The sequence below is a fragment of the Mesoplodon densirostris genome, chromosome 7, assembly GCF_025265405.1.
Source record: "Mesoplodon densirostris isolate mMesDen1 chromosome 7, mMesDen1 primary haplotype, whole genome shotgun sequence".
NCBI lineage: Eukaryota > Metazoa > Chordata > Mammalia > Artiodactyla > Ziphiidae > Mesoplodon > Mesoplodon densirostris.
In genome coordinates this window covers 6,072,289-6,089,215 of record NC_082667.1, presented here as the reverse complement: position 1 = coordinate 6,089,215, position 16,927 = coordinate 6,072,289, and the positions used below count along the sequence as shown (strand labels likewise).

The 16,927-nt window shown below is 60.8% G+C and overlaps 3 protein-coding genes across 5 annotated transcripts; 2 read left to right on the top strand and 1 right to left on the bottom strand.

The window, feature by feature from the left end:
• Positions 1-167: 167 nt before the first annotated feature.
• RAD9A (RAD9 checkpoint clamp component A) lies at positions 168-6,753 on the top strand. Of its 2 annotated transcripts, XM_060103045.1 has the most exons (11): positions 168-307; positions 388-458; positions 911-1,039; positions 1,481-1,595; positions 1,683-1,782; positions 4,043-4,149; positions 4,239-4,348; positions 4,441-4,505; positions 4,597-4,734; positions 5,515-5,722; positions 5,811-6,753. In XM_060103045.1, exons 1-11 carry the CDS (start codon positions 274-276, stop codon positions 5,904-5,906), a joined length of 1,173 nt encoding a protein of 390 aa, XP_059959028.1. In that variant the 5' UTR covers positions 168-273; the 3' UTR covers positions 5,907-6,753. The 2 variants fall into 2 exon arrangements, with proteins under 2 accessions (XP_059959028.1, XP_059959027.1); XM_060103044.1 differs by having other exon boundaries at positions 168-458.
• PPP1CA (protein phosphatase 1 catalytic subunit alpha) lies at positions 6,530-9,884 on the bottom strand. The gene is made up of 7 exons (XM_060103046.1): positions 9,735-9,884; positions 9,078-9,209; positions 8,688-8,918; positions 7,945-8,049; positions 7,276-7,499; positions 7,059-7,193; positions 6,530-6,979 (listed from the first exon to the last, which is right to left on the bottom strand). Exons 1-7 carry the CDS (start codon positions 9,787-9,789, stop codon positions 6,869-6,871), a joined length of 993 nt encoding a protein of 330 aa, XP_059959029.1. The 5' UTR covers positions 9,790-9,884; the 3' UTR covers positions 6,530-6,868.
• A 1,290-nt stretch (positions 9,885-11,174) lies between these two features.
• On the top strand, positions 11,175-16,377 carry TBC1D10C (TBC1 domain family member 10C). 2 transcript variants are annotated; one of them, XM_060103042.1, is made up of 9 exons: positions 11,175-11,323; positions 12,056-12,155; positions 12,381-12,488; positions 12,576-12,682; positions 12,886-13,000; positions 13,694-13,759; positions 13,884-14,073; positions 15,578-15,732; positions 16,030-16,377. In XM_060103042.1, exons 1-9 carry the CDS (start codon positions 11,175-11,177, stop codon positions 16,375-16,377), a joined length of 1,338 nt encoding a protein of 445 aa, XP_059959025.1. The 2 variants fall into 2 exon arrangements, with proteins under 2 accessions (XP_059959025.1, XP_059959024.1); XM_060103041.1 differs by having other exon boundaries at positions 13,676-13,759.
• The last annotated feature ends 550 nt before the right edge of the window (positions 16,378-16,927 follow it).

The following is a 16,927-nucleotide window of genomic DNA, read 5'->3' as shown; positions in this document are numbered from 1 at the left end:
AAGAGACAAGCCCGGAAGGCGCGCGGCGCTCCCGGATCACGTGACCGCCCCGGCAGGACTCTGTCACGTGACGGCGCAGCCGGCGAGCGTTTTCTCACGTGATGGAGGTGCAGGCTTGTGGCCCAATGAGGAGGCGGGGGCTGGGCTGCCGGGGGCGGTGCGCGGGAAGAGAACCGGGGCATCCGCGGCGGCCGGGGAGACCCGGAGGGGAGCAGCGAGCTGGCGTGCAGTCCGGGGCCCGCCGCCTGTCACAGCCCAGCCGCGGGGAGCAGCATGAAGTGTCTGGTTACGGGCAGCAACGTGAAGGGTGAGCTGGGGCCAGCTGGGGGCACATGGGACGGCCCAAGGCGCCAGCAAACCAGTGTTTTTCTCCTCTTCTCCTTGCAGTTCTCGGCAAGGCCGTCCACTCCCTGTCCCGTATCGGGGACGAACTCTACTTGGAGCCCCTGGAAGACGGGGTGAGGAGCCACGGTATTGGGGGGGGGGCGAGATTCCCACAGGGAGCCCTAACCTGGGCTCGAGTCTCGCCCCCATCAGATAGGATGCCGGTGGGCAGATTTGTCAGCTGAGTTACAGTTTCCTCCCCTGTTGCTGGGATGTCACCTTGAGCCCTGTCATCTTCCCAGACCAGTGTGTGAATTGAGAGCATTTGCCCTCCCTGAAGTGCCCGGGGGCGGGTGGGGTCGGCGCTGAAAGCTGTGTAGGGCCCTTGCTGCGGGGGCGTTGCTGAGGGGCACTCTCGGAAGGCTTCATGGAGAAGATACCCGCTGATTGGAAGGAGAGGGAGGGATTCAGCAGATGATGGTGGAAGTGGAGAACATTAGGGCAAGTGTGTGAGCAAAAGCCGGCCAGAGGGCTGGGCCTGACATTGCTGGTGACTGCATCCCTCTCCCTGCTTTTCCTGGCCCAGCTCTCCCTCCGGACCGTGAACTCCTCCCGCTCGGCCTATGCCTGCTTCCTCTTTGCCCCGCTCTTCTTCCAGCAGTACCAGGCAGCCACCCCTGGTCAGGACCCGCTGCGCTGTAAGATCCTGATGAAGGTGAGGCCCCTCCCTCAGCAGTGGCAGTGCACTCCCCCAGGAACCTCTACCACGGTGCGTTTGCTCTGAGGCACACAGTAGGTGCCAGCTGGAGAGAGAAATGGATGCAGGAGCAATCCAGTGCAAAATGCAGCGCAGGGGCATAGTACGGGCATCCACAGGGGGTAATGGGAGATATGGAGAGGTTAGTTGATTCTGCCAGAGACCTGCAGAGAGTGGTGACATTCAAGTTGGTGCTTGAAAGGTAAGCCGGTCTTTCAAGGCATTCCAGACAAGGGGAACAGCATGAACGAAGGCCTGGAAGGGTGTAAATGTCTGTGTGAGGGGGGAGGTCCTTTCCTGGTGTGACCGTGCTGAGCCCGTGATGGGCCAGAGCCTAAGGGGACGTGAGAGCTGGCTGGTGGAGGCGCAGCACGCGGCTGATGTGTTTCCATCGCCTAGTCGTTCCTGTCAGTCTTCCGCTCGCTGGCGATGCTGGAGAAGACCGTGGAGAAATGCTGCATCTCCCTGAATGGCAGGAGCAGCCGCCTGGTAGTTCAGCTGTACTGCAAATACGGTGAGTGAGCAGCTGGCTGGCCAGGCCGTCCTTGCGGCGTGGGGTGGAGGTTGGCGAGGCCCACTGAGACCCTGTCTGCCCATCCAGGGGTGAGGAAGACTCACAACCTGTCCTTCCAGGACTGCGAGTCCCTGCAGGCTGTCTTCGACCCAGCCGTGTGCCCCCATGTGCTCCGTGCCCCAGCAAGGTGAGCACGCCCCCTGGTTGCAAGCTGAGGCATAGGTTTCTCTCTTCCTTCTTTGGGCCTCAAGGGTCAGTTTAAGAAGGCACCTCCTCCATTTTCCCTACAGGGTTTCTGTAGACCTCAAGGAGTTTATCCAACCCGGTTTGCTTTCAGGTCCTTGCCTGGCTCTTTAAGGGCAGAGGCTGGAGTGAGGAGGGGCTGGGTGCTCCCTTGTTCCATGTTCCTCACTGTCTTCTGGAGTCTGCATTCTCCACCTCAAAGGTCTGACTTGGTTTTCTGACCACTCAGACCCATTCTGACTCCTCTGTCAGAGAACGGGTCTCTGGCCTGCCGTCAAGTCTTCTCTGGCGTAAACACCTTTGAAGGTCCCTTAATTTTTGTGGCTCAGGGACTCATGACCCTTCTCTGGCCTCGTCATCCTTCTGGGATGATCCCCATTCAAGGGCAGCCTCTCTTCCTACCTGGCTGGGCTCTAGCCTTGAGGGGTCCCAGCAGGAGGCCAAGGAAGGAGGCTAGGTGGGGAAGTCACGGTCCAGGAGGGCTGCCTGAAAAAGCAGCTGTAGAGATGGAGCTGTTCTGGGGAATCAGAGGGGTTGTGCAGGGCCCAGGAGACTCCAGCAGATGCAAAGGTCCCTGGTGAACACAAGAGCAGAGAGGAGTGGCTCCCCTCCCACTCGCGCACACGCTGGGTGCCACTTGCATCCAAGTAACCCAAGGTCTTGTGTTTCTTTTCTTTCGGTAGCCGAAGGACATGGTAACCTCAAGGTCCCTTTGGGTCCTGACTTTCTGTTTTTCTGAGTTCTGTTGAAACAGCACTGCCCAGGATCCCTTTGGGTAGAGAAAGAGGGAATCAATCTGTGGTCTGTATTTTGAGGATTTTTCTTTCTCTTTCTTTTTTAAAAAGAGCAGTTGTGTTGAGATCTATCCTGATGGGGCTTTTTCTGTAAACCTACATCGTTGGAAAAACAGTCAGACTTTTTTTATCTTAGGTATTGGCCTATCCCAACAATCTGTACTGTTCTAGGGTGTGATGGCTTAGGAGTGAATGTGATTTGAACCCAATACATTTGTAGAGGGTGTCAAATTCAGAACCAGGCAGATCCACCTCCTGACCCTAAACATGGTCCTAAAGTAAATCGCTTGAGGAAATTGGATCCTAGAAATTACAGGTGGGGAATTCTGAAGTGTGTCCATATTCCATGGAGATCAAAGAAGCCCAACTAAGAGAATTAGCGGCTGACTCACATGACAGCTTATTTCTGAAAAGGCTATTTTATCTTGAAGATTATGAGTTTGGAGGAGCTAAGGTGATTGGCAGTGGAAAGAATCAGAACATGTGAAATTCCTTAAAAATTTATTGACTTAAATAATTTTGTCTCTGTTACACATAATACAAAAAAACCTTTAAAAAAAGCAATTGTTTCTCTTTTTTTAAATTTAATTAATTAATTTATTTATTTTTGGCTGCGTTGGGTCTTCGCTGCTGCACACGGGCTTTCTCTAGTTGCAGTGAGCGGAGGCTACTCTTCGTTGCAGTGTGCGGGCTTCTCATTGCGGTGGCTTCTCTTGTTGTGGAGCACACGGGCTGTAGGCACACGGGCTTCAGTAGTTGTGGCTCGCGGGCTCTAGAGCGCAGGCTCAGTAGTTGTGGCGCACGGACTTAGTTGCTCCGGGGCACGTAGGATCTTCCCAGACCAGGGCTTGAACCCGTGTCCCCTGTGTTGGCAGGCGGATTCTTAACCACTGCGCCACCAGGAAAGCCCGTTTCTCTTTTTCTTATGGACAATTTTAAATTCATATAAAAGCAGACGCCAGTTCCTGTCCCAAGTGTTTTGAGGCAAATTCCAGACGTTATTTCACCTGTAACTGTTTGTCGGCATGTGTCTTTTCTAGACAAGGATCTGAGGGCTCTCTCTGAAGGCCGCATTTATGCAGACAGTGTGGGGATGGTCTCCCACCCCTGGGTGGCCAGGTGCCGCCTGCCCGGTTTGGTTCAGCGCAAACAGCCCGTGCTTCCTGGTGTCTTCTGTGGGCTCTGCTCTTGTCTGCCCCGTCTCTTGCAAGTGGACTTCTCCTCCCACGACAGCCTGGGAGCCTTGGACGGGGCAGGGACCATGTCCCGCTCCTGTCCTCCCTGGGGGCATGCTAGGCCTGGCCTGGTTCCCTTTGGACATGGGTGTGTGTCACCGTCCCGCCTCAGGTCCTGAGAGCGAAGCCACTGGGTGGGGCTGAGTCTTGGGGTGATGCTGTGCCCTCTTCACAGGGTCCTGGGGGAGGCTGTTCTGCCCTTCCCCCCTGCGCTGGCCGAAGTGACACTGGGGATTGGCCGTGGCCACAGGGTCATCCTGCGTAGCTACCAGGAGGAGGCAGGTGAGGGAGCCAGACGTGGCCTGGGCAGGGAGCAGAGATGGGCTGGGATGGGGCAGGGCCCAGGTTTCCTCCTGTTGCTGTCCCCACAGACAGCACCGTCAAAGCCATGGTGACCGAGATGAGCATCGGCGGGGAGGATTTCCAGCAGCTGCAGGCCCAAGAAGGGGTGGCCATCACTTTCTGCCTTAAGGAATTCCGGGTGAGGCTGCCCCCCACTTGCTCGCCGCATGGTCCACTGCTCGCTCCTCCCGGCCCCGCCCGGGCCTCACTGCTCCGCCTCTCCCTTCCCAGGGGCTCCTGAGCTTCGCTGAGTCAGCAAACTTCTCTCTCAGCATTTACTTCGATGGCCCGGGCAGGTAACTCCCAGCCTCAGGACAGGGAGGGGAGGGCTCTGGGATGCCAAGAGCCAAAGGGCCTTGACCTTGCCTGGACCCGTCACCTGCCCAGGCCAGCCATCTTTGCCATCAAGGACTCTCTGCTAGACGGCCACTTTGTCCTGGCCACACTCTCAGAGCCAGACCCGCACCCCCAGGACCTGCGTGCTCCGGAGCTCCAGCAGCCAGCGCCTCAGCTTCAGGCTCACAGGTGAGAGCGCTGCCCACCCACTCCTCCCCTCCCCACCTCTGCACCCTGGGGAGCCTGCTGCTTCCAGCGTCTGCGCCTCCCCCTGCCCCCACTTCCTGTTGGGCCCCAGCCCCTGCAGTGCTCACAGCTTCCAGCCCTGCAGGCTCAACCTTACCGGGCAGCTGTACTCAGAGACTCCCCCCACCCAGGGAAGTGTCCCCAGGGTCGGGCTGGCTTCCTTCTCTGGCTGAGGCCTCCCTTCCGAGCCTCCTCCCAGGCCAAGGAGGGAAAGGGCTGCCGGGAAGCTGAGGGCTGCCGGGAAGCCGGGGGCTGCCTGGGACTGGGGAAGCCGGTGGCTGAAAGGGCAGGTGGGTTGGGGAGGGTGGGCCCAGTGTAGTGTAAGCAGAGGAAGTTTGGCCTGGCCCTCCGCCCAGCATGTCCCTGGGCCCCAGTGCTCTCCAGTTCCTGTCCCCGGGGAAGGTGCGGGCTTGGGCCCCAGGTGACCCAGCTTACAGGACTTGCTGCTCCCCTCCCCAAGCTGAGCTAAACCGGCCCCCAAGATGCCTCCCTCAGGCCTCTACCTCAACTCTGATGAAAGGATTCCAGGTCCACCCCCTCCAGGAAGCAGCCACTTAACCCCAGGCGTCCTCTCCCCTCCCACCAAATCAGGAAGTAATAAAACCAAGAGGTCACCAACGGTCACAGGGCTTTTGCAGCCCCCCGCTGAGCCCTCCAAGGTGGGGCCCTGCCTCTGTCCCCCCTCTTCTCTCCCTGTCGTTGCTAAGCCGTCTCTGCTTACAGCACACCCCACCTGGACGACTTTGCCCTTGATGACATTGACTCATACATGATCGCCATGGAAACCACCGTGGGCAGTGAGGGCTCACGGACACTGCCCTCCACCTCCCTTTCACCTGGCCTCCAGCCCCACTGTAGCCCTGGCTCCCACTCAGAGGAGGAAGATGACACCGAGCCCAGCACAGTGCCTGGGACTCCCCCACCCAAGAAGGTAGGGGCTGGCTGGAGACCGAGGCAGGGATGGGAGGCGGAGGCTGCAGCCTCCAGAGCTCACTCGGCTTCCTCTGTTTTCTCGCCAGTTCCGCTCGCTGTTCTTTGGCTCCATCCTGGCCCCTGCACACTCTCCCCAGGGCCCCAGCCCCGTGCTGGCTGAAGACAGTGAGGGGGAAGGCTGAGCCGAGGAGTCCTTGGAGGACTGGACCAGAGGAAGCCCCAGCCTCCCCATCTCCCAGCGCCAACCAGGGGCGGGGCCAGCTCTCCTCCAGGGTGGGTGGTAGAGGTGGGCTGTGCTGGGGCTCAGCTGGCTGGTCCTGCCGCCTCCCCCAGGCCCTGCTCGGCTATCTGACTGGCCTGGGTCCCGTGGTCTCCCTTCAGCCCCCAGTCGATCATGTCTGTTCCCAGTCTTGGTGCTGAGCTGCCACCTGCTGGGAGGTCCCTCACCTCTTAATCCAACCATGTGGCCAGGGTTGGGGGCCTGCCTTCTCTAAGCCCACCTCCCTAGGAGAAAAATCTCGGTGGGGCTGCTGGCCCCTGCTGATCCACCTTCTCTGCCAATCAGGACCTGTCCCTCCCTCAGATCCTGGGTACACCTCGGGGATCCCCTGTGGCCGGCACACGCTGTTTTGCTTGCTTTTCCAACTCTCTGGCCCTGGCTTGGAAATTCCAAGGGCCCCTGTGACCTGAGCATGTGGCTGGTATTTCCCTGGCTGGGGGCCCGTGCCCAGCAAGCCTCCCAAGTGGCCCTAGGCAGAAGGGTCGCCAGGCGTGGCATTTGGGACAAGGGAGACAGACGCCATGGTGAGAATCCAGCTTTGACCTTTATTCGAGAGACCAGATGGGTTGCCCCAGCATCCGGCTGCCAGCCCTGAGGCCAAGCAAGGCTGGGAACCCACAATCTGGCCCTGCTCTGCCCTGAGCTGCAGCCTCAGCCCCAGGAACCTGCCTGCAGCCACTGCAGGTGCAGGTGGAAGGAGCCCTGGGGGTTTGGACGCTGCTATTGATTCATAAAAAAAAAGAAAAATACACCAAGGCTCTGTGTTCCCTGTGATGGGCGGCCCTAGGGGGCCGGCACGAACCCTCAGAGCCACGTGATTTCTGTACAATCCACCATCTGGGGCAGAGGGCGGGCATACGGAGGCTATTTCTTGGCTTTGGCGGAGTTGCGGGGTGGGGTGATGGGCCGGCCTCCAGGGTTCAGGCCGCTGAACTGCCCATATTTCCCCTTGTTCTTGTCGGCGGGCTTGAGGATCTAAAAGAGGGAAGCGGGTCAGACTCGTGGGGCTGAGCCATGGGCCCCCCGCCCCTTCCGTCCCCATCTCCACCCCCACCTGGAAGGAGCACATGAGCGTCTCATCCACGCTCATCATGGCGCCTGCGTTGTCAAACTCGCCACAGTAGTTAGGAGCTGAGAAGAGTGTCACCAGCTGCCGCTTGGCAAAGAACTCATAGCCATCTTCTACCACCTGGATGAGGGTGGGGGCAGTTAGTTCAGCAGGTGCTGCTGCGCGGCCCCCGCTGCCACCCAGACCAGAGCTGCCAGCCCACCTGGTGTGCCCGGCAGATGAGATCCAGGTCGTGCTTGTGCAGGAACTTGGCCACGACCTCAGCTCCAAAGGTAAAGGAGACGCCACGGTCATTCTCGCCCCAGCCCTGCACGTCCTTGTCAGGGTCAGACCACAGCAGGTCACACAGCAGGCCCTGGTCTGGCACGTCTGTAGGCCGCATGATACGCCGGATCTGCTCCATGGACTGTAGGTCCGGGGACAGGCCTGGGGAGCACCGGGGGCAGGTCACTTCCTCAAGCCGCAAAACAAGGGCCCTCCCTTCTCTAGGAAGCCTTTGCCAATCAGCCTCTGTTCCCCCAACCCGCCGCCCTCTCCTGGATTCCTGGGAGCCTAGACAGGTAGAGCTCGTCGCCTTCTGCCTTCTCAAGTCCCTGTCCCTTCAAGGAGCACAGTGCTCCCTGGAGAAAGACAAGCAAACTCCACGCAAGAAGCCGAGGCCACGACATGACAGTGAGTGCAGCCTAACGCTGGGGTGCGGGGGGACTTTGTGGAAGAAGTGATATCCAAACCAGGACTCCAGGAAGAGCTGTTCCAGGTGGCTGAGAATGTGTCCTTCCAGCCAACACTTCTGTCCCAAATCCCCCAGGGAGGTGGCCAGGCTCATCCTGCCCAAGCATTCCCTCGCCATGCGGCCCAGAGCCGCCCTCACCCCCGTGACAGCAGAAGATCTTTTCATCCACAATGGCAGCAATAGGCAGGCAGTTGAAGCAATCGGTGAAGGTTTTCCATAGTTTGATGTTGTAGCGTCTCTTGCCTGCCCAGAGGAAGGAGAGGGCTCACGAGAAGGCCTGTCTGCCCCACCCTCAGTGTGGGTCTCTGGGCTTTCCAGGGCACATTGTGTGGTGTTCGGACACAGCTGGGAGAAGAGAATGGAAGGCAAGAAGGGAAACCGCCCCCCCCCCCGCCAACCCCCACCCCACTGCCTCCCAGGAGGAATTCTAAAGCAGCTGAGTCCACAGGAACCCCAGAGTTCCAGTTCTGGAACAACCTCAGGGGTGGCACCCACTCCCCTGCACGTGAGCAGAGCCAGGCCAAGACCGGGTCTGGTCTCTCTCAGCTTCTGGCCAACAGAGTCCAGTCCAGACAGGCATCCTAAGTGCTTAAGTAACGGATGCACTGGAGGGGAGTGTCGGCAGGCAAGGCCCTGCATTAGAATGCTGGCAGCCCTTCAGTCAGCAACCATTCACTGCGTCCCTCCTGAGCGCCAGGACCCATGCCAGGAGGGCAGAGTGGAGAGATGTGAACTGGGCCGGCCCTGCCTTCACGGAGCTCAGTCTAGCAGGTGTTTGTCAAACACTGCTACCCCAGCCACCAGGTCAACACGAGGGTCGCACTGAATGGCCGGGAGAGCCCTTCAGGACCTGCTCAGCCCCGGAGGCTCAGCCCACTCACACTCATCGTAGAAGCCGTAGATGCGGTTGATGCTGGCACACTCGTGGTTCCCACGGAGCAGGAAGAAGTTCTCGGGGTACTTGATCTTATAGGCCAGCAGCAAGCAGATGGTCTCCAAAGACTGCTTGCCCCTGTCCACGTAGTCCCCCAGAAACAGGTAATTGCTCTCTGGAGGGAAGCCGCCGTACTCGAACAGCCGCAGAAGGTCGTAGTACTGGCCATGGATGTCGCCTGTGACCCAGAGAACCACGTCAGCCCTAGATGCAGTCTAAACTTGAACCCAGGGCCAGGGTTGGACTCAAGGGAGGAGAGATCCAGGGACTCTGGCTGGGGGGCGGGGGGGGGGGTACCCACTTTCAGGAAGCAAAGGGGCCTGGGCAGGGGTCTCACCGCAGATCTTGAGGGGTGCCTCCAGCTCCAGAAGAATGGGCTGGCTCAGGAAAATCTCCCGGGATTTGAGGCACAGACCACGGATCTCGTTCTCTGTCAGCTGTACATTCTTTCCAGGCCGCGAGCCCTGCACTGGGAGTGGAATGAGGCATCAGGACCCTCAGGCAAGAAGAGGGTGGGTGACACGGGTGGCCCCATAGGCACTTCTGGGGGGCGCCTGGGCCTCCTGGGCCCCGCCTCGCCCAGAGGCAGCTGTTGCTGCTGAGCCTCCTGGGACCCCCGCCTCAAGCCTCAAGGGACGAGACCCCCAACTACCCTCAAGACACTCGAGAGGGGATTGCTGTGCGCGGAGGCCTGCCAAAACCTCAGAACACAGGACCCCTTGCTTGGGGGGGCTAGGCTTCTCGGATTTCTCTCTCACCCCAAGAGCCCTGGCCAACCCGTGCGCCCCCGCCCTGCTCTGGCAAGGGGAGCAACCCCAGACCTCCCAGGGGCGCCGCGATTGGGAAGGGGGGCACCTGCGGCCACGGGACCTCGCGGCCCGTGCCTGCCCAGTCTAAGCTGGTCCTGGGAGGGGCAAGTCGACCCGCGCGCCACTTCCGGGCCGAGCAGGGGACCAGGGCGCGGCCGGCGCCCACCTCCCCTGCCCCGGCCAACCTTCCAGCAGGCGTCCGATGATAGAGTCCAGGTTGAGCTTCTCGCTGTCGGACATGGCGGCGCCGCCGCTCTGGCCCCAGCAGCTCCGGGCCCGCTCCTGCCTCCCGCCCTCCCGCTGCCTCCCGCTGCCTCCTTCCGGCCTGGCGCTCCTTCCGCCCGCCCCGGCTCGCCGCCCCGCCTCCTAGGCCGCCTGCCCCGCCCCGCCGCGCCCCGCCCCGCCCGCTGCCCCAGCGCTCTAGCGCCTCCGCCGGACGCCGGGCGCAGGGGTCGCGGCGGCCCGGGAGGCGGGGCCTCGGTCAGGGGGGCGGGACTTGGACTGACTCGTGTGTCTGGGGCGGAGCCTGCCCGGTGGGCGGGGCTTCGTGGGCGAGGTCAAGCCTAGCTCCGCCCTTGAGGAGTTACCCTCCGCTGTTCGGAGGAGGTGCGGTCGGAAGTACTGTGGAAGTTGTTTTTCTCTTTCAAGGGAAGGGCTAAGCAGTCCTTCCCACTTCTGTCCTGGTGGGGAAGGTGGTGTGACCTCATTGGTAACTCACTGGGTCTCCCCAAACAGTGTAGATTAAGCCCTTGAAGTGCAGGAAAGGAAACTGAGGCTCAGAGATAGTAAGAGTTAGCCCCAAATTCACGGAGGACCTCTACCTCCTGAGTCTGGGGCCCTCGGGCGACTGGCTAGGTAGATCCAGACACATGTTGCTGACCTCCGAGCTCATTTTGGTCCACACTGCCTGTGGTGCATGCTAAATTATTACTTTTTGTAATGTCTCATCCTTGCCTTTTGAGTAGCATAGTAACGCTACTTTGTGTGCATGTTGAAAGTATTACTTTGTAAAGAGCAAACACTAAATACACCATGATACCCGTTGGACCCTGAATCGAGTGTTTTACATGCCAGTGACCTCAAATCTGGAGGCAGCCTGCCCTCTCTACCTCTGGCAGGCCCTGGCTGCCCTCTCTACCTCTGGCAGGCCCTGGCACACCCAGCACAGGAACCCAAGCCTGCACCCACCCAGCCCACCGGCATGGTGGGAGGAGCCCATGGCCCAGGGCCCGTGGGGCAGGCCGGAAGAGCCCGGGACAGGAAGGGGTAACTACCCCCCCCACGCACTTAGGAGGGGCCCGCCGGCTGGTTGCCGAAGCTGTGGCTGAGGGGGAAGTGAGAGGAGGAGGTGAGGTGCGGCAAGGAGGTAAGCCGGGCTGCAGGGGACAGGGGCCTGGCCTTTCTGCCACTTCTGGGCCCATGCTCCACCCCCACCCCACAAGAGAAGAGGAGACAGAAGGGGCTTGGAGAGATACCCTGAAATCTGCTCCCTCTGACCACGCAGTCGGGTCCTGGGGCTGGGGCCTGGCTGGATAGGAGCCCAGGCCCCAGACTGGCTAGGAGCCGCCTCTCACATTGGCTTTCCCCACATCTTGCAGCCTGTGGCATCAGGGGTCTGCAGCACCATGGCCCAGGCCCTGGGGGAGGACCTGGTGCAGTCTGGTGAGCAGGATGACTCCAGCTCTTTGGGGTCTGACTCAGAGCTGAGTGGGCCCGGCCCATATCGCCAGGCTGACCGCTATGGCTTCATTGGGGGCAGCTCAGCAGAGCCAGGGTAAGTAGGGAAGGGATGGGGTGGGGCGGTGGGGTGCTGGGAATAAGGGTGGGATCTGAGGGCTGAATTCTAGAGTGAGGTCCAACCTCGAGGGTCCTGGGCGGGTCTGGGGACTCAGCCAGTATCATCCCCTCTCGGGTTCCAGATGGAATCCTAAGGTTAGCAGGGCTGCGGGGGGTGGTCCCTGCATGTCTCTTTTACTCCCAGTCTCTGAGGGTTTCCACCCACCTCTGGGACCCAACATTCCTCCCCTTCTAATCTGGCCCGGGAATCCCAGATCCAGATCACAGAACCCACACTTCTTCCCCCACCAAGCCTCTGCATTCCCAATGTACAGACAGGAAGACAAGTCCAGAAACAGATAGGAGGGTCACACAGCAGATCAGAGAGAGAATCAAACTCACAACTCCTGGCTTCTAGTCCAGGACTCTGTCTACCCAACTTCCCTGATGACTTGTCTGTGTCCCTATCCTGGGGGACAATCAACAAGCCCCTCCCTCAACACACACCTACACACCCCCTTCAGTCTCTCCTGCTTCCACCCACATCGGAGCCACATCCTTTCCTGTCCCCATGACAACCACTGGCAACTCCTAGGTGACAGGTCCCCACCCCACCCCAGAGATCTCCAGGGCCAGGAGTTAGGCTCACCCAGGTAGCATGAAGGGTGGCAGATGTCAGCTCTGGGTAACAGCTGCCCAGCGCCTGGACACCTGTGCCATGTGTCCCCAGGCCAGGTCACCCTCCTGCAGACCTTATCCGCCAGCGGGAGATGAAGTGGGTGGAGATGACCTCACACTGGGAGAAAACCATGTCTCGGCGGTACAAGAAGGTGAGGGGGAGAGTGGTCCCACCCAGGCCTCCGTGGCTCAGCGCCCTTTGCCTCGGCCCATGCCCTGGCAAAATTCATCCCTCCCGTGTCCCAGTACCTCCTGCCTTTTCTCCCTGCTACCCAAGGTGGCTCTTGCCTGATGACAGGTTGTGCTTGGGGCCTGCTGACAGGAGCAGGGGAAGCTGGCTTGGCTGGCCTAACGGGGTCCCTTGGCCTCACCCACAGATAAAGATGCAGTGCCGGAAAGGCATCCCCTCGGCCCTGCGGGCCCGGTGCTGGCCCCTGTTGTGCGGGGCCCATGTGTGTCAGCAGAACAGCCGTGACACTTATCAGGTGAGGGAAATGGTAGGGGTCCCACCTCCCTTCCCTTGGCCCTTCACCACTCTGGGCCTTCACATCCACCTTTTTGTCCACCCATAGGAATTGGCTGAGGCCCCTGGGGACCCACAGTGGGTGGAGACCATCGGCAGGGACCTGCACCGCCAGTTCCCTCTGCATGAGATGTTTGTGTCACCCCAGGGTCACGGGTACGAGGCCAGTGATGCCCAGGGACCCCCAGCCCCACAACCCCCAGGTGCTTTGGCCTAGTCCCCCCCAGCCCCAGCTTTATATCTTTGCATCTCAGAGGACCCAGCAAGGCCCTCGGGGGGCTGAGGCCTGGGCAAGGGCCGCCAGAGGGTGGGGAAGGGATGCCCAGAGGACTGGCCCCTAATGGGGTCTTCTGGCACAGGCAGCAGGGGCTCCTCCAGGTACTCAAGGCCTACACCCTATATCGGCCGGAACAGGGCTACTGCCAGGCCCAGGGCCCTGTGGCTGCCGTGCTGCTCATGTATCTGCCCCCAGAGGTGAGTGCCCTCAACCCTGCTACGGGACCCAAGACCCTGACCCCCTAACCCCAGTGATCCATGACCCCCAACGCTGGTGACCTAGGGACTTAGCAATCCTGTGCCCTGGACCCATGACCCCTCCATCCCCACGAACTCTGGCCTCAGGGACCTGGGATCCTTGACTTCTACCCAAACCTGTCCTAGTGAGTGACCCAGGGCCTCATGACCACCAACCTCAGCGACCTTCAAACCCAACGACCTTGACTGCAGGAACATGGAACCCTGAGCCCTGACATTTGCCCCAATGATCTAGGAGTCTGGATGTTATTACCTTGACCTCATGACTTCTGATTCAAACCCTGTGACCATGATCCCTGACCCCAGTGACCCCAAGAACCCAAGACTTGAACTTTGGGACCCTCCCTAGCCTTGACCAGTGAGCCCCTACTCTGTGACCCTCAAATTCAACACCCTGAGCCCTGTGACTTCCAACTCCCTACGCCCCTTGGTAGGCCTCTATCTGGGCAACGGGAAGCATTTTGGTAAGACCTGCCCCTCCCCACCAGCCCCAGCACTGAGTCCAGGCTCCTGGCTCCAGAGTCACCCCAGATGGTGTCCAGACCCTCCCCTGCGCCCGTTTTTTCCCCTGCCCTGCGGTCCCCTCTGTGGTCTCCTCTGCGGTGGGCACTCAAGGCCTGTGCCCGCCCCCAGGAGGCCTTCTGGTGCCTGGTACAGATCTGCGAGGTTTACCTCCCTGGCTACTACGGGCCCCATATGGTGAGAGGCTGGGATGGGGCCAGAGGGCACAGGGGGAGGGGCTGGGCGGGGGGTGGGGAGGGGCCTGGGGACTGGGTGGGGACCTGGGGACCGGGAGTGGAGCTGCCGATGGACGTGGCCACAGGAGGCTGTACGGCTGGACGCTGAGGTGTTCGCGGCCCTGCTGCGGCGGCTGCTCCCGCGTGTGCACAAGCACCTGCAGCAGGTGGGCGTCGGGCCCCTGCTCTACCTGCCCGAGTGGTTCCTGTGCCTCTTCGCCCGCTCCTTGCCCTTCCCCACGGTGCTGCGTGTCTGGGACGCTTTCCTTAGCGAGGGTGAGTGGGTGGCTGGCCAGGTGGGTGGGGGCAGGCGTGGGAACTGGGGCCGGGAGCCTCGGGTGCCTGGTGTGCAGAGGGGATGAGGGTGCCAGCTCTGCTCTGCCCACCGCCACTGCCAGTCCTGGCCTGGGGTCTGGGTGCTGGGGTGTGCTGAGGGTGACAGCGCCCTGTGGCTCTGAGGAAACGGCCCAGCCCTTGGCCACGGATCACCAATGTAATTAATGATAGCCCCCACCCCCAGCAGTGAGACCCCCCACAGGGAGGGCACCATCTGCTTGGGGGAGGGCTGGAGGCGGGGGGCGCTTCCCCATGGTAGCTAGGGCAGGAGCCGCAGAGATCAGGGACTGGGTGGGCACAGTGGGGGCATGGCCGATGGAGCCCCATGGGCCCTTGGTGAGCGCTCTCGGAGGCCAGCGCTGCTCTGGAAGCCAGGGCCACTTGAGTAAGTGAGACCTACATTCTGGTGGAGGTGGGGATGGGAGGTGACGGTACTAAATTAACAAGATATTTATAGATTGTCATAAGTTCTGTGAAGAAAATAAAACAAAGGATGTGCCAGAGTATAGGGGGGTGGCAGGAGGAGAGTGCTGTTTAAAGGTGCTCGCGGCTGCTCTATGGAAGAGGCAAACTTGCAGGGCCAGTGTGGAGGCGGAGAGGCCAGACTACAGACGACTGACTTGGGGGTGCGGACGTGGGAGAGGTGCCAGGCCAAGAGCTGGCTGGTTGGACCAAAAAATGGTAGAAATCAATCAGTACATCTATTGAGCACCTGCTGTATGCCCAGTTGGCTTCAGGCTGGCTTAGAGCTCTGGCCACGGGTGTCCAAGTTGCCGTCTACGTGGCCTCCCCTGCAGACGCAGACCTCGAGGGTGGGGCAGAGCAGGGCCCCCCTCAGGGTGGCTGAGCTACCCTTGCCCTCTGCCTCAGGCTCCCTTTCATAACGGTGACACCGTTAGTAGTCGCTGCTGTCCCTTTACAAGTCACAGTTGTCACCAGACCTCACTGGTCCCCTGACTGCTGTTCTCAGAAGACCCGAGGCTACCAGGAAGGAATTCTGAGGCTCCAGGAACAGGCCCAAGGTCACACCCATGTGTGTGTGTGCGTGTTTGTGTGCACATGTGTTCTATGCTCTTGGCTTAGAGGTGAGGAGTTATGGCTAGAATCTTTCTAGAATCAGAAGGTCACAGGTCTGAGCTGGAAAGGCCTTCACGTCACCACCCAGCCCTTCCTTGGAGGGACGAGGAGCTGAGGCCCGGAATGAGAAGGCTTGGCGTGAGGCGTCCGGTAGCCCCTGGCTCCTGGCAGGCTGCTCTGCCCAGAAGTGTCTGTGGCCGCTGAGACATGCTGGCCAGAGCTCTCAGATTGCCACCGTGCTCTCGGTCATTGGGCCACGGCAGCAGAGCTGCAGGAGGGTGGAAGGAGTCTGGCTGAGGGCAGGTTCAGGTGCAGACTGAGGAAGCCCAGGGCTGGCCCCGCAACTGAGTGAGCCCCCGGCCTGCAGGTGTGAAGGTGCTGTTCCGCGTGGGGCTGACACTGGTACGCCTGGCACTGGGCACCACTGAACAGCGCCTGGCCTGCCCGGGGCTCCTGGAGACGCTCGGTGCCCTTCGAGCCATCCCGCCCACCCAGCTGCAGGAGGAGGTCTTCATGCCCCAGGTGGGTGCCCCTTGCCTGCCCTCTGTAATGGCCCAGCCCCCCTGCACAGTTGCGGAAACTGAGTCCCAGAGGGGGAAGTCAGAGTAAGAACCGGGGCTCAGTTCTTGTCCTCTGAGCAGCAGAGAATGTGGAAACCCCAGGCCTCAAGTGGCTTTCTGTGGCTCCTTTAGTCTCTGTCTGTCAGCCCCTCAGCCCTCAGCCACTTCCTGCGGCTGTGTCCTGCCCGCCCCACAGGGACCTCATCGCTTCCTGCCCTCCCCCAGGCCAGGGAGATTCAGTATCAACTTCTCCCCACAGGTGCACAGCGTGGCCCTGTCCGAACAGGACTTGCAGCGGGAGATCAAGGCCCAGCTGGCCCAGCTGCCCGCGTCAGCATCTGGGCCACCCCCGAGGCCGCAGGCCCGCCTGCCTGGGGCCCAAGCCATCTTTGAGGCCCAGCAGCTGGCAGGAACCCGGGGAGCCACCAGGCCCGAGGTGCCCCGCATCGTGGTGCAGCCCCCGGAGGAGCCCAGGCCGCCGCGGCGCAAGCCCCAGACCCGAGGCAAGACTTTCCATGGGCTGCTGACTCGGTCCAGGGCTCCCCATATCGAGAGCCCCGCCAGGTCCCATCGAGGCTCCACCTCCTCCCTGGACACCCGATTCTGAAGGTTCCACTTCTGAGGGTACCAGAGACTCAGGGTCCCCCAACCCCAATTGCCTGAACGGTGGATGCCAGCCTCAAAGTAGGCACCGCACTTCACAGCCGGGATGGATGCCTCAGCTTCTTTCCCGTGGACTGTGTCAGGGTCGAGGATGAAGGAAGGTGAGAGAGTGAGGTTCTGGGGACCCAGGCCCATCATCCACCCATGGTGCTGTCCTGGTGCCTGGGCCCTTGCAAGCATCGAGCTGGCGCTGAAGGAGGGTGAGGTTAGGGGCACAGGCTAGGCTTAGGGGACCCCAAGGCTCCTGGGGAGGCCTGGAATAAAGTCTGAGCAGAAGCCCGTATGCAGTCAGATGGAACGCCTTCCAGCCTCAACCCCGGACCAGCGGCTCCTTCCCCTCCGGCCCTCACTCCCCTCACAGCCCCGCCCCTCCTAGCCCAGCCCCGGCTCCTCAGAGCTCACCGAGGCTGCCTATTGGCTGCTGGAAGGTCTTCACCAGCAACAGGAGCCAATGGTAGGCTGCAGCGCCCAGCCTCTTGGGGTCAGGGAAGGCT